Source organism: Enoplosus armatus, chromosome 23 (assembly GCF_043641665.1).
Source record: "Enoplosus armatus isolate fEnoArm2 chromosome 23, fEnoArm2.hap1, whole genome shotgun sequence".
Taxonomy (NCBI): domain Eukaryota; kingdom Metazoa; phylum Chordata; class Actinopteri; order Centrarchiformes; family Enoplosidae; genus Enoplosus; species Enoplosus armatus.
In genome coordinates this window covers 327,697-341,958 of record NC_092202.1, presented here as the reverse complement: position 1 = coordinate 341,958, position 14,262 = coordinate 327,697, and the positions used below count along the sequence as shown (strand labels likewise).

The 14,262-nt window shown below is 43.7% G+C and overlaps 2 protein-coding genes across 3 annotated transcripts; one reads left to right on the top strand and one right to left on the bottom strand.

Annotated features, from left to right (window-relative positions):
* Positions 1-1,485: 1,485 nt before the first annotated feature.
* On the top strand, positions 1,486-5,337 carry LOC139306103 (uncharacterized). Of its 2 annotated transcripts, XM_070930064.1 has the most exons (8): positions 1,486-1,620; positions 1,705-1,749; positions 2,724-2,819; positions 3,149-3,271; positions 3,729-3,770; positions 3,972-4,001; positions 4,079-4,201; positions 4,737-5,337. In XM_070930064.1, exons 1-8 carry the CDS (start codon positions 1,567-1,569, stop codon positions 5,061-5,063), a joined length of 840 nt encoding a protein of 279 aa, XP_070786165.1. In that variant the 5' UTR covers positions 1,486-1,566; the 3' UTR covers positions 5,064-5,337. The 2 variants fall into 2 exon arrangements, with proteins under 2 accessions (XP_070786165.1, XP_070786166.1); XM_070930065.1 differs by lacking the exons at positions 1,486-1,620; positions 1,705-1,749; positions 2,724-2,819 and adding an exon at positions 3,031-3,052.
* LOC139306101 (7SK snRNA methylphosphate capping enzyme-like) lies at positions 5,328-13,280 on the bottom strand. The gene is made up of 8 exons (XM_070930063.1): positions 12,785-13,280; positions 11,554-11,942; positions 9,970-10,220; positions 9,584-9,872; positions 8,921-9,500; positions 8,216-8,428; positions 7,989-8,097; positions 5,328-5,701 (listed from the first exon to the last, which is right to left on the bottom strand). Exons 2-8 carry the CDS (start codon positions 11,904-11,906, stop codon positions 5,649-5,651), a joined length of 1,848 nt encoding a protein of 615 aa, XP_070786164.1. The 5' UTR covers positions 11,907-11,942; positions 12,785-13,280; the 3' UTR covers positions 5,328-5,648.
* Positions 13,281-14,262: the final 982 nt, after the last annotated feature.

The window sequence follows — 14,262 nt, the reverse complement described above, 5'->3', positions numbered from 1 at the left end:
ATTGCTGGGACTTTTTAAACATCATCTTATTTCTTTTCCAGTGTTTTATATCCTTGCTGTTTCTCCATTTTCTTGGCTGTGAGGAACAACCTTGCAGTTTACATTGATAACAGTGCAGATTTACCATCAACACTCATAGTCATTTTTAGAACAATTGGTCGTGACAGAAGTAAACAAAAAAAGCCTCTTATTTCCAGTCGCTGAAATGATTGTCGCTACTGTCACTAGCAGGTTTTATTAGCGGTAGCTAGCTGGCTGACTTTAACTCTCAGTTTCAAGCTGACTCATTTAAAGCAAAAGGTTAGTTAAATGAAAAACAGATATGCTAATGCTGAGGTGATGACACCATTTTGTCTCCATGTTAAATCACTGATGATTGGTTGAGCAGTGGGATGAGTTCAGTATCAGCCAATCAAACTGCACATCATGATCTGCTGTTCTCTTTTTACTTTAACTGTAAGTTTGTTATGTATTCTGTTTATTATATCATCTGTATATTATATCTTCATATTTTCTGTTTTATGCTGTTGTGACTTGACTTGTGTGTGTGTGTGTTGGGGGGGGGGGGGGGGGGGTGGCAGTAAATCTTCCTGCTTGTGAAATGTGTTTACTGTCAGCTGCTTGTGTTGTTGTGTTGTCTGCTGGTTCACCGCAGCTCCATCAGTCTGACTCTGATAAACACATCTGGAACACACGACACGGCCAGAGGTATGCAGACACCATGAACATATAGGGACTTTATTATTAATATATCTACCAACAACTGAGTCCTAACTTGTTCATTTGTGTAGTTGTTAGATGTTTCATATTTAGGACTTATTGATGGAGACATTAATAAACACTTGAGAGTCTTTATATCCGCTTACAACTGCCGTACAGTGTGTTATAAATCTTTTATTAAAGGTTTATGAATTACTTTATGACACAGCCGTTACGATGCATTGATCTGATTATTTCAGGGGCTGGTGGTTAAAATCGTTCATTTGTTAAAGGTGTTAAAATGAAGCGCGAATGTGAATCTGAGGAATTCAGAAAAATCCACCTCGACTTGCTGCGGCATCACATTCAATAATATACAGTATATCACTGACAGGTAATATATTTACTTTTGATACTTTAAGTACACTTTGCTGATCATACTTACGTACTTTTACTGAAGTACCAACAGAGGAGTTTTACTTGTAACAGAGTATTTTTACTGCGTGGCATTGATACTTTTACTTAAGTAAATGAACTGAGGAGGTTTTTCACAAAGAAGCTGTCAGTCTGGTTTTTGTTATTATAAGAGTTTTTAAAAATATCTGACTACACACACACACACACACATTTAAATCAGGTGGTTTTTGTTGATGGGTGGCTGTCAGTAGGAGGGGGGCGGGGTCAAAAGATGAGACGATGACAGGTCACTTCCTGCTCAAGAGACAATAAAAGAGACGACTCATCAGAGCGAGACTCAGTCAGAACCTGCAGGACCCCCAGACCTAGACTGATCCAGACCAGAAGGACTGACCTTCTTCTCCCAGTGTGGACCAGTTAGTTGGACCAGTTAGTTGAGTATTGTCCAGGATGTGGATGTTTGTGATGATGGTCTGTCTACTGGATCAGAACCAGGCTGGCCCTGTAAGAATCCTGTCTATTGATCTCCTGATCAGTTCATTAATTAGAGATGTGAGTGATGAATAACTCTGTGTGCGTTATATACAGTTACCATGGGAACCCATTCTTCAACAACAACTGGACCAAACAACAGTGAGTACACAACATGTATAACTGTAGTACTGGTAGTAGTAGTAGTAGTAGTGGTACTAGAATTATGTGTAGTATTACTGGGCACTGTGAACAGTACTTGAAGATATATTCACGTACTTTAATACCACAGTGTAAACATACTGCAGTACAAGTAAAAGTCAAAAATACATATATATATATATATATATAATGTGTTAAAATGTAAGCAGCATTTTAATGTTGCTGGATGAGGTGAAGCTCATTTGAACTATTTCATCAACTTATCTGCACACCTGTCGTCCACCTGCACACCTGTAGTCCTGCACACCTGTAGTCCACCTGCACACCTGTAGTCCTGCACACCTGCAGTCCACCTACACACCTGTAGTCCTGCACACCTGTAGTCCACCTGCAGCCTATGAGTCGTCTGCTTTAAAGAAGAGGCTGATGTGTCTGAACACACGAAGCATTAGTGGTAGCTAACAGTGTTAGCTACAGTTACATTACAGTTACATTAGCAGTAGCTGTAGTGTTAGCAGTAGTTACCAGAAAGACCAGGAAGTGTCACAGTGAAGTTCATCTTTGTGAACTACTACAGCTGGTGAGCAGCTAACACGCTAGTCAGCCAGGAACATACTAAAACGTTTACTCTTCCTGACATTTAGGTCTCAGGACCAGGTTCTGCTCGTCATAGCGGCCTGTTGAGAGTCTCCCCAGGATGGATTGCTATTGGTCAAAAGAACAAATGTGTTCACAAAAGCTTAACTTGATGTAAAAACATTTACTCAATCGCAGTGATTCCATTTAAATGAACTGATTTCATGAAATGTTAGAATTGCTTCAGTGTTTCACAGTTGTTTGTTCTGTCAGAGACAGACGCCAGCAGAAATGTGTCATTTCAAATGTGAAATGTGTCCCAGAAGGTAGCCTAAGTCAGAAACACACGCACACACATTGTGATGTCATTACGGAGAACAATACCTCTTTGTCTGCAGCCTACTGCCATTCCTGATGTCCATCAACAGAAAACATCCTCCTCTTCTTCTTCCTCTTCCTCATCAGTTTTCTCCGAGTCAAGCCAGAGTTCTGAGGTCAGAGGTCATTTGAGTTACAGTGTCCATCTATGATCTAAATACAGTTTTCACCTGAATATGACTAAATACATTGATTCGATGGAAGGCTTTGAGGACAAGGTGTATTTATCTTTAATTGGTGAAAATTTGAATGAAGTCTGGTCCTGTGGTCCGGCTCACACACAGCTAATTAATTATTATATAATATATAATATTAATTATGTGTGGAGCAGATGGACTCCTCCCAGGAGGTGAGCTGTCAATCAAACCTGATCAATCTAATCAATGTGATCAGTTTAAATAACAATGAATGTTAGACAGACTGCGTGTGTGTGTGTGTGTGTCAGAGCTCGGAGCTCCTCCAGTCTCCCAGTAACAGGAACAGCAGTCTGTGGCTCAATGAACTGGTCTTACTGGAAGAGAGAGACACCGGAGACGACAGCGTGGGGAGCAGAGAGAGCCGACACCCGGTGAGGTCACACATGACATGTGATATCACAACACATCATGTGACAGCTTTGTGTCTCTATCCTCAGCTGTGATGTCAACAGTCACTCCAGTTCAGTGTGTACAATGTTAGTGCCATCATGCAGAACTTCTACTGACTTTTCTCTCATTTGTGTTGACTGTAATCCCACAAACCTACCATCTTTATCTCATTAGAGGAACTCTTATTAATAATTAATCAGTGAAGAAGCCCAGTGAATCTGCTGAGAGCTCATCATGTAAAAAAGTATACTGACTTTCCAATTCACTTCAATAGTTTGATCACAGCAGCATCTAGTGGACATCTGAGGAACTGCAGCCCAACACACTTTAAATCTGAGGCTGCTGATTGGTCGGAACACATGAGATAAAAAAGTAATGACATCATAGCAGAATGTAACCAATCAGCTGTGTACTGAAGTGACTGGTTGATTTTTACAGGGTCCTCAACAGCTGAGAGAACGACAGAAGCTGGAGAACACGGTGCCACACACACACACAGAGTTCACATTACATGTGATGTCATGCTCCTGTTTGACTGTGTCATACTGTGTGATGTCATATTATTTTGTTTTGTTCAATCAATAGACTGTTCATGATCTTAGAAATGAACTCTTATTAGGACAGAGAGAATTTCTCCATGTGATGTGTGATGTCATAGTGTGTATGATGTCATATCTGCAGGCTGTGGAGCAGATGGACTCCTCCCAGGAGGTGAGCTGTCAATCAAACCTGATCAATCTAATCAATCTGATGATTTCAGTTTCAGTAACAATGAGTGTGTGTGTCAGAGCTCGGAGCTCCTCCAGTCTCCCAGTAACAGGAACAGCAGTCTGTGGCTCAATGAACTGGTCTTACTGGGAGAGAGAGACACCGGTGACGACAGCGTGGGGAGCAGAGAGAGCCGACACCCGGTAAAAATATATTAGGAGAAACGCTCAATCAATTGCATTCTGGGAAAAATTTATTAATTAATTAATAATAATAAATAAAAGTGGGGGGCAGTTAGCGTAAATGTCATCAGTTATTTATACCCACTAAATGACAAAACAAATGATTATAAACTATATAAATATAAATTCTACATAACATTAATTAAAACTGTGCTTCAAGTCCTTGAAGTCTTGATTCAAACTGTCGTCTAAACTACGCTCTCAGTATATTAATCAGTGTTCACAATATTTGTGATGGAACATCTTCAAAGTATTATATGTTATGACATGTTTTTTATTGACTTGATTGTCTACAAATATTTATATTAAACATTTTAGACAGACATTTTTTCAACAATTTTAATGGATTAAAATGTCAACAAGATGAACAATCGCTGTTAATTTTCTGTGCTGATTTATTTTCAGGTGTCGAACACAAATCGACTCCATTAAATAAAACTTACACCTTCCTTTCTTTGACTCCTCCCTCCTTTCTTTGACCCCACCCCTCTCACAGGCTCTGCTGTGGACCTTTCACCACCTCCTGAGTCAAGTTCGACTCGGTGGACGAGGACTCAGTCTCACTGCCGGTGAAGCTGCTGCTGGCCTGGGTGGAGCCATCGGAGAGGGGGGCGGGCCCATTACGGATGTGGGTGGACCGGACGGCGACATGGGCTTGGCAGCTGTAGAGGAGGGAGGGGTCAGAGAAGAGATCGACGCAGAGTTTCCTCAAGTAATGGACGACAGCACAGAGAGAGCAGACGGGATGACCTTGGACCTTCCAGGCCATGCCCCCCGCCACGGTTACCATGGAAACGAGGCAGGGCAAGAGCTGGGGCTGTGACGGAGGCTGGCCCTGTCCAGTTTGGGATGTTTTATTATTAGATAACTCTAAAAACTAAACTTATCAGCCACTGCTGCAATGTCTTCCATGTCTCCGGTGTGTCTTCAGTGTCTCCGGTGTGTCAGTTCTGAATATTTTAGGGTTTTGGACAGAATGAGACGTTTGAAGCAGTCATGTTTTCAGACATTTTAAAGACCAAACAACTGAAAATAAATGTGCTGTTACTTGCAGCTTTAATTGACTCCAAATGATCAATAAACCAGCAGCAGATAAATTCTCTTTATTTTCACAAAAAAATTAAACAACAAAATGCTTTGAAGAACAACCTGCAACGGCCTGGACGTGTCACTTCCTGTCAGCATCCAGTGTCCAATCAGAGTCCGTGACCAGAGGTCACACGGAGTGACCACAATCACACACAATCCTTTGCTTTGGCTTGACAAGTCTTTGTCAACCAGTCACATTCACAGAAAGCCTGCTGTCCAATCAGACAGGTTGTTCTCCTCTGTGATGTCATCAAATAGTCAAACTGGCTCGCCTGTTGAGCCAACAGGATGTGACACGTCTCAGAGAGTTCCGGTGACCTCACTTCCTCTGGGCGGGGCCTTTGTGGAACAGGTAGATCGGCCGCTGGTTACCTGGAAACACACACACGCTGTCATCATGTGTGTACCTGTACAGTGTACCCGCATCATCAGGATGCACCAATCAAATCAGACGTCATTAATGGGATCAGGTTTCATCCAAACCTGAACAACCCACATTAACCGGTTCAGTCATTAAAGCTTCAAACATGGACGTGTCACATTTTCTGTTTCAGAGTAACTGAAGGACCGTTTGAAGATTTATTTATTTAAGATTTATTGATTATATAAACATGCCAACTTTAGGATCAGATTGTGAAGGCGTGTAGGGATGTCTAGGAGGTTTTAATCAATAAAAACACAGGAGAGAAATCATAAAGTAAAACGACAAGATTCACAGGGGTCAAAGGTCAACACCTACAATGGGAATAGTTGGGTGGGACACAACCAGAAGTGATGACAGGATTACTATAGCAACACACAGGGGGGAGTTACAGCCAAGTGTGACGGTTCACTTTGTTCATTAAGACCTGGGTTATTGATATGCTGATTGACAGCGAGATACAGTGCATCCGGAAAGTATTCACAGCGCTTCACTTTTTCCACATTTTGTTATGTTGCAGCCTTATACCAAAATGGATTAAATTCATTTTTTTCCTCAAAATTCTACACACAACACCCCATAATGACAACGTGAAAAAAGTTTTTGAGATTTTTGCAAATTTATTAAAAATAAAAAACCTGAGAAATCACATGTACATAAGTATTCACAGCCTTTGCTCAATACTTTGTTGATGCACCTTTGGCAGCAATTACAGCCTCAAGTCTTTCTGAATATGATGCCACAGGCTTGGCACACCTATCTTTGGGCAGTTTCACCCATTCCTCTTTGCAGCACCTCTCAAGCTCCATCAGGTTGGATGGGAAGCGTCGGTGCACAGCCATTTTCAGATCTCTCCAGAGATGTTCAATCGGATTCAAGTCTGGGCTCTGGCTGGGCCACTCAAGGACATTCACAGAGTTGTCCTGAAGCCACTCCTTTGATATCTTGGCTGTGTGCTTAGGGTCGTTGTCCTGCTGAAAGATAAACCGTCGCCCCAGTCTGAGGTCAAGAGCGCTCTGGAGCAGGTTTTCATCCAGGATGTCTCTGTACTTTGCTGCATTCATCTTTCCCTCTATCCTGACTAGTCTCCCAGTTCCTGCCGCTGAAAAACATCCCCACAGCATGATGCTGCCACCACCATGCTTCACTGTAGGGATGGTATTGGCCTGGTGATGAGCGGTGCCTGGTTTCCTCCAAACGTGACGCCTGGCATTCACACCAAAGAGTTCAATCTTTGTCTCATCAGACCAGAGAATTTTGTTTCTCATGGTCTGAGAGTCCTTCAGGTGCCTTTTGGCAAACTCCAGGCGGGCTGCTATGTGCCTTTTACTAAGGAGTGGCTTCCGTCTGGCCACTCTACCATACAGGCCTGATTGGTGGATTGCTGCAGAGATGGTTGTCCTTCTGGAAGGTTCTCCTCTCTCCACAGAGGAACTCTGGAGCTCTGACAGAGTGACCATCGGGTTCTTGGTCACCTCCCTGACTAAGGCCCTTCTCCCCCGATTACTCAGTTTAGATGGCCGGCCAGCTCTAGGAAGAGTCCTGGTGGTTCCGAACTTCTTCCACTTACGGATGATGGAGGCCACTGTGCTCATTGGGACCTTCAAAGCAGCAGAAATTTTTCTGTAACCTTCCCCAGATTTGTGCCTCGAGACAATCCTGTCTCGGAGGTCTACAGACAATTCCTTTGACTTCATGCTTGGTTTGTGCTCTGACATGCACTGTCAACTGTGGGACCTTATATAGACAGGTGTGTGCCTTTCCAAATCATGTCCAATCAACTGAATTTACCACAGGTGGACTCCAATTAAGCTGCAGAAACATCTCAAGGATGATCAGTGGAAACAGGATGCACCTGAGCTCAATTTTGAGCTTCATGGCAAAGGCTGTGAATACTTATGTACATGTGATTTCTTAGTTTTTTATTTTTAATAAATTTGCAAAAATTTCAAAAAAACTTTTTTCACATTGTCATTATGGGGTGTTGTGTGTAGAATTTTAAGGAAAAAAATTAATTTAATCCATTTTGGAATAAGGGTGTAACATAACAAAATGTGGAAAAAGTGAAGCGCCGTGAATACTTTCCGGATGCACTGTAGACCCATCAGTTTGTGTGCAAGCCTCGCTTACACAACTGGGACTGAAAGGGTTAACTGCTTTGATGGTGTCTGCCTTTTCTAGTGTCCCAGGATGTGTACACCTGTATGTGTGTGTGTACACCTGTATGTGTGTGTGTACCTGTGTGTTTGATGAGTCTGTATGAGGTGAAGCCCACACTGTCAGTCAGGTAGCAGGTAAACTGTTCAGGTCTCAGCCTCACAGCTCTGTAGTGACGATACGTCGCCTCCTACAGAAACAGATCCTTTAAATCAGGTTGACAACGGACTGTAACAACTGAAGTATGAAGAAATATGTCTTTGTTACATATATTTATATATTTTTAGTATTTAGTGTGTACATGTTACCGAGGCCCTCTTGTTGTGGCTGTAGCTGCTCCATGGTTGTGGCTCCAGGATGAATAATCCGCCTGGCGACAAGCTCTGATAGGCTCGTCTGAATAGTCTGACCACGCCCCCGTCACCTGCCTGCAGCTGCACCCACTTGGTCACGCCCAGACACATGACGACATCATACAGGCCACGCCCAGGCCATGCCTCCCGTTCTGACACGTAGTCGCCCTGTGGGAGGAGCCACAGCGGTGATGTCAGCAGGGTGATGATGTCACAGTGCTGAGGTCGGCGGCTCATATATATGTGGGTGTGGTTTGACTGTGAACAGGTGGATCATTCACAGAACGATCATTTTGCATGATCGTTAGATTCCACAATCAAGGGAGGTTTAGCCCTAGGTTTATTCATTCTTATTTACATGTTGATATTTAGTCATATTTGCTTCTACTTTTAATATATTCTGTTTAATCAGGTTTACTCTAAATAATTACAGAATTATTTAAAAAATGAATAGCAGACGGCCGCAGCTCTGGGGTCAGTTTGCTGCTTCATTTCAGTGTGTTTAAACCCAGCTTAGAGCTGTTGTGCAGTGGAACCAAACAGTTGATCTGTCAGCAGCTGCTGATTGAATTGTTTTTTTCTAAATGAACAGAAAAAGACAATTCAATCAATAATTTTACAATTAAACGTCAACTACAGCTTCTACTGTGACAGCCTTACCTGTATGAAGGTGATGTTGTTGGGGAACCTGGAGGAACACGATAATGATGATGATGATGATGATGAAGGGAGGGGGAGAGGAGGAGCAGAGAGAGGACCTCGACTCACCCTGAACGACAGGGGGAGGGAGAGGAGAGACAGAGCCTGCTGAAACTCCTCCATCACGTCCTCCTTCTTCTTCTCCTCCTCGTCTTCCTCCCTCTGTCCCAGCGGTTCTCTCCTCCTCCTCATCTCCACTACCAGCTCATGTGACAGGAAGTGCCTCACATTCTGCTTGGCAGCGTGGACCAATCGTTCATCTAGCTCCACCCCCAGGATGTGGGCAGGGCCAAACCTCCGGGCAACGGCCAGCGTCACGTGACCCGCGCCACAACCCACATCCAGCACATTCTTGTCTCTGAACCAATCGGCTTCCAGGAGGCGGAGCCGTGGGTCCTCCTCTGGCCCGACTCGCCCCTCCCACCTGTCGCCGTAGGAACCGTGGTAGCCGTAGTAGCAGCTGTGGTTGCCGTACTGGTAGCGGTGTTTGTCCTTCTTCTTCGCTGGTGGCTGAACGGAGCCAGGCTGAGGTCCTCCACACCTGTAGGGGCCAGCACAGAGGTAATGTGACCAGGCAGCCTATCAGATCGCAGCATTTCAATTCACTTTCTATGCAACACTCACCTGCCAGCTTTAGCTCCTCCCACCAGCGGCGTCTGGAATTTGGTTGGTTGAGCTGTGGTATTGGTGTGTGCAGTGCTGTCTGCTGACCTCATCGAGGTGGTACGGCGTCGTCTCCGTTGGCGACCGTCACCATGGTTACCAGGCTTGTGGGTGTGGCCTGGTGGGGGGTGGGTGTGTCTCCTGGGGAGGATGGGGGGCGGGGCTACGTCATCTCGACAGGTGATGGCCGTATTGAGTTCACAGGGAAGAGGAGACGCTGAAACACTGCCCTCTCTGATCAACAGAGGAACTGCAACAACATGAACATAACTTATTAACAGGAACAATGCCCTCTGGTCAAAAGAGTCCTCTAGGTGTCAGTAAAGCCCCAGGTGTTTCATTCTCACCTGCCAGTCCGGCTGTGGAGGGAAACAGTCGAGCTGGTATCACCTCCCTCTCTCCTCCCCCCACTCCATGGTGTCTGTTCCTGTGTCTCCTCCTGGACTTCAAGGGGGACAGCAGGACTCCCTCGTCCCCTTTCCTGTCTCCTCCCTTCAGGTTCAGGGGGTCGGTGATATCACGGGGAACCAGGATCTCTACAGGGTCTCCGCCCCGAGATGGCAGAGGTGAGCACTTTGGTGTCTCCTGATTGGTCGCCCTGAGGAGGGAATTAAAACTTAAAACAACAAGAACATGTGAAACCATTTTGTGGTTCCAGCTGCTCAGATGCAGATGTGCTGCTTTCCCTCTGAATGCTGTTAATAACTGTAACGTCTTGTTAATAATGTGGAGCTTTGTGAAGGCGTCACTTTGGGCTCTGGGTCATTGTGACCAAACAATCGATCCATTAATGGAGAAAAAAATCAGCTGATTCATCCACAGTGAACTAATAATCATTAGCTGATAGTTCAGAATGAGCTCCACCTCAACTCCAACAGTAACATCCTGCTTCACATTAATGAGGAGGAATAATCCTCTAATGACAGAATCTATAACAGGAGGACAGACACAGGAGGACAGACACAGGGGACATCTGACTGCTGGAATACTTTAAGGACATGTACTGATTATACTCACGGACTTTTACTAGAACAGAGTATCTGTTAATTCCAGTTTATCTTGATTGATACCAGATCAATAATTTATATTTCTCAACTTAATATTTTTAAATCAGTACCTTCAGTATTTGGATCAAGTAGCTGGAGAAAATCAGTTGTGTCAGATTTACTATCTACAGCTGTTAACTCAATGTGTCAGACATTTTATCAACGTTTCATACAGGCTGTTACTGGGCTATTACAGGACTGTTACTGGGCTATTACAGGACTGTTACTGGGCTGTTACAAGACTGTTACTGGGCTGTTACAGGACTGTTACTGGGCTGTTAGAGGACTGTTACTGGGCTGTTACAAGACTGTTACTGGGTTGTTAGAGGACTGTTACTGGGCTGTTAGAGGACTGTTACTGGGCTATTACAGGACTGTTACTGGGCTATTACAGGACTGTTACTGGGCTATTACAGGACTGTTACTGGGTTGTTACAGGACTGTTACTGGGCTATTACAGGACTGTTACTGGGCTATTACAGGACTGTTACTGGGCTGTTACTGGGCTGTTACAGGACTGTTACTGGGCTGTTACAAGACTGTTACTGGGCTGTTAGAGGACTGTTACTGGGCTGTTAGAGGACTGTTAGAGGACTGTTACTGGGCTGTTACTGGGTTGTTATTGGGCTGTTACAGGACTGTTAGGACTGTTAGAGGACTTTTACTGGGCTGTTACAGGACTGTTACTGGGTTGTTACAGGGCTGTTACAGGGCTGTTAGAGGACTGTTACAGGACAGTTAGGGGACTGTTACTGGGCTGTTACAGGACTGTTACTGGGTTGTTACAGGGCTGTTACAGGACTGTTACAGGACTGTTACAGGACTGTTACTGGGTTGTTGCTGGACTGTTACTTATTGACTAATCAAGTAAATGTTGTGTCTCACCTGTTGACATCTTCGTCCAATAGCGAATTGAGGTTCAGAGGGTCAAAGATGTTCCCACCCAACAGGAAGTGACTCGGCAGCACGGGCTCTGATTGGCTGTCACTGTTAGCTCGGCGACGGCGCTTGGCCAGCCCCTTGAACCCGACGCCCATGGAGTATCGCCTCTTTGCGATTCGCTGAGTGGGGGGAGCGGAGGTGGTGAGAGGGGTCTGGCTGTTGCCAGGTGGATGGAGGCCATTCTTAGGATGGAGTGGGCAGGTCTTAGCCAGCTGTGGCTGCTCTGATAGGATGCCGGAGGCAGGGCTGACCTTGTGAGGAAGGACAGTCTCTTTGTCCAGTGACATCCTCATCATCTTCCACCTGTGCACAGATCAGCCAATCACAGTGATCTACAGAGAGAGGGGCGGGGTTAGTGTGGTTGACCGGAGGCAGGGCCAATCAGATTCACCAGTTTATTACACAGAGAGACGACAGAAATTTTTTGATAATTACAAGTAGAGCTGAAACAATCAGTCAATCAGAAAATGAATCAACTATTTTCTATCATCAATTAATAATTTAGTAAGTAAGTAATAAAGTATTATTGTGTACATGTGAATGTACCCTGATGTTCAACAGGCAAACACTGAAATCACTGTCACAACTTGTGATCAGAGCTACAATGATTGATCATCTAGTCAACCGACAAAAGTTAATCAGCAACTATTTTGAGAATTGATTGATTGTTTGTCGTTCTTTGAGCAAAAACATTTGATGGTTTCAGCTTTAATAAATAAAACAATTATTTGATTATAAGACTTGATTAATTATCTGCCAATTGACTAATTGATTTATTGACTAATAACTTCAGCTAACTGGACTCCTGAATGTTTGATAAATAAAACAAGTTATGAAGACAGATCAGGAAAACTTAACTCAACTTAAACTGCTATTTGTTTTTACTATTTTCTGACGTTTTTGGGAGATTAATCAAGAAAATGATCGATAGACTAATGGTAGTATTTCAGGAAAGTTGTAAACATATTTTTTGGTCGCTATTTTCTTGGCTTGAAAGTTTAAGAGTAAGACAGTGGTCACATGTTGTCATAAAGTTCAGGTTTAAATCCGTTTTTCATGATTCTCATTTTCAAGGCAGCAAATAAAAAAGGGTGAGAGGGAAACTTGTTTCCAGCGTTTGACCAACTCACAGATTTCATTAATAAGTTATCGATCAATAATCAATCATACTCACTCTGTCCTGCAGAATCCACAAACAGTCCACTTCTTGTCGTCCACAGACCTCCACCTGTCTCACTGTGAGTGTGTTGTTACCAATATTATCCCCACACACATAAATAGACCTGTTTGTATGTGTGTGTCGTGGCTAACTCCCCCTCCCTTCTACATTCAAATACTCTTTCTAACCCCGCCCCTGGCGCCGACTCCACCAATCACGGAGTGCCGTCATGAATAATTCAAACTAGTCAAGAAACAAACTGGTAAACAATTAGCTTCTTCAGCTAGCCACCTTCGGCTAACATGCAGGAAGTAGCTCGCGTGCAGCTAACACACCCCCTGAAAAAACAACTACTAAAACATCCCCGGAAACCCGCTCTGTGCGTAAAAACGAGACCCCGCCGAGCTCTCCGAGGGTGTGTCAGTGTATATGCGCGGGTTGATGAGTCATGACTTCAATTAAATTATGGCTTTTAGCTAAGACTAGCTAAGACTAGCTAAGACTAGCTAAGACTAGCTAAGACTAGCTGCTAGCTGCTAGTGTCTTCTCACTGTACTCCAAATCCAAGCCCGCCATTTTATACGGCAGCAGCGGGGCCACGTGAGCGACGAAAGAGCCCGCGAATCGCGTGCCGAGATGAGCTCCTGCCTCCCCCGAGCTACGAGCAATCAGACGACCGCTTGGTTCGAGCGGCCGTCTGATTGGTCACAGTTCAAAGAGGCGAGAGAATGCCCGAGGAGAGAGGCGTTCTGAGCGGCGCCTGACTAAAAACACGAATACGATTGAAAATAAACGATTTAACAATAAAGAAATAACGACTTGTTGAAAAATATTTAGCAGCTGCGTGTCCTAACACACACGGTGAGTTTGTGCAACAAGGTTTTAACCCGAGACGTTTGATTTTTAGTCTCTTTTAGTCCCACAGAGAGCGTGAACTCGTCCGGTCGCCCCATTACTAACTATTTTGCCCTGAGTTGGCGCTGCAGGTAACCCAAACTCCCTGGCTGAAGCTGTTCTCCAACAAGCTCTACCAACAAAACACCTAAATGTACTTATGGTCAAGTTTAAGAATAAATACATTTCTGACTGTGTAGTCCACTAATAGTTACAAACTTGTTACGAATTTAAGCAAAAAGTCCACATACCGCAATTAACCCAAAAATAGTAAATAGGTTATTTATTGTCTTCAGACTTAACAGTTATTAGTATGTTGATTTAAGATGTCAGCAGTTGTTGCCTATTCACTGTGCTGCAAAACTACATACAAGTAACAGAATAAGTCATTATTCTAATTAATATTATTATTATTATTAGTAGTAGTAGTAGTAGTAGTATTAACAACAGTATTAAAATAGCAGTAAAGAGTATATTCACACAAAGATTTTACAGTTTTACAATTCTTACCGCCCAGAAACCAGATCTAATAATCTTTTATTTAAATAACAAATGCATGCAGTGATTGCAGCTCACAGTACTTAAAGGAACAGTTCAAC

Coding starts and splice junctions, on each gene's coding strand:
- LOC139306103 (XM_070930064.1), top strand. CDS start 1,567: ATGTGGATGTTTGTGATGATGGTCTGTCTACTGGATCAGAACCAGGCT. Junction 4,002..4,078: donor AGATGGACTCCTCCCAGGAG/GTGAGCTGTCAA, acceptor TGTGTGTGTCAG/AGCTCGGAGCTCCTCCAGTC. Junction 4,202..4,736: donor GCAGAGAGAGCCGACACCCG/GTAAAAATATAT, acceptor CCCCTCTCACAG/GCTCTGCTGTGGACCTTTCA.
- LOC139306101 (XM_070930063.1), bottom strand. CDS start 11,906: ATGATGAGGATGTCACTGGACAAAGAGACTGTCCTTCCTCACAAGGTC. Junction 9,873..9,969: donor CTCCACAGCCGGACTGGCAG/GTGAGAATGAAA, acceptor ATGTTGTTGCAG/TTCCTCTGTTGATCAGAGAG. Junction 8,429..8,920: donor ACAACATCACCTTCATACAG/GTAAGGCTGTCA, acceptor CTCCTCCCACAG/GGCGACTACGTGTCAGAACG.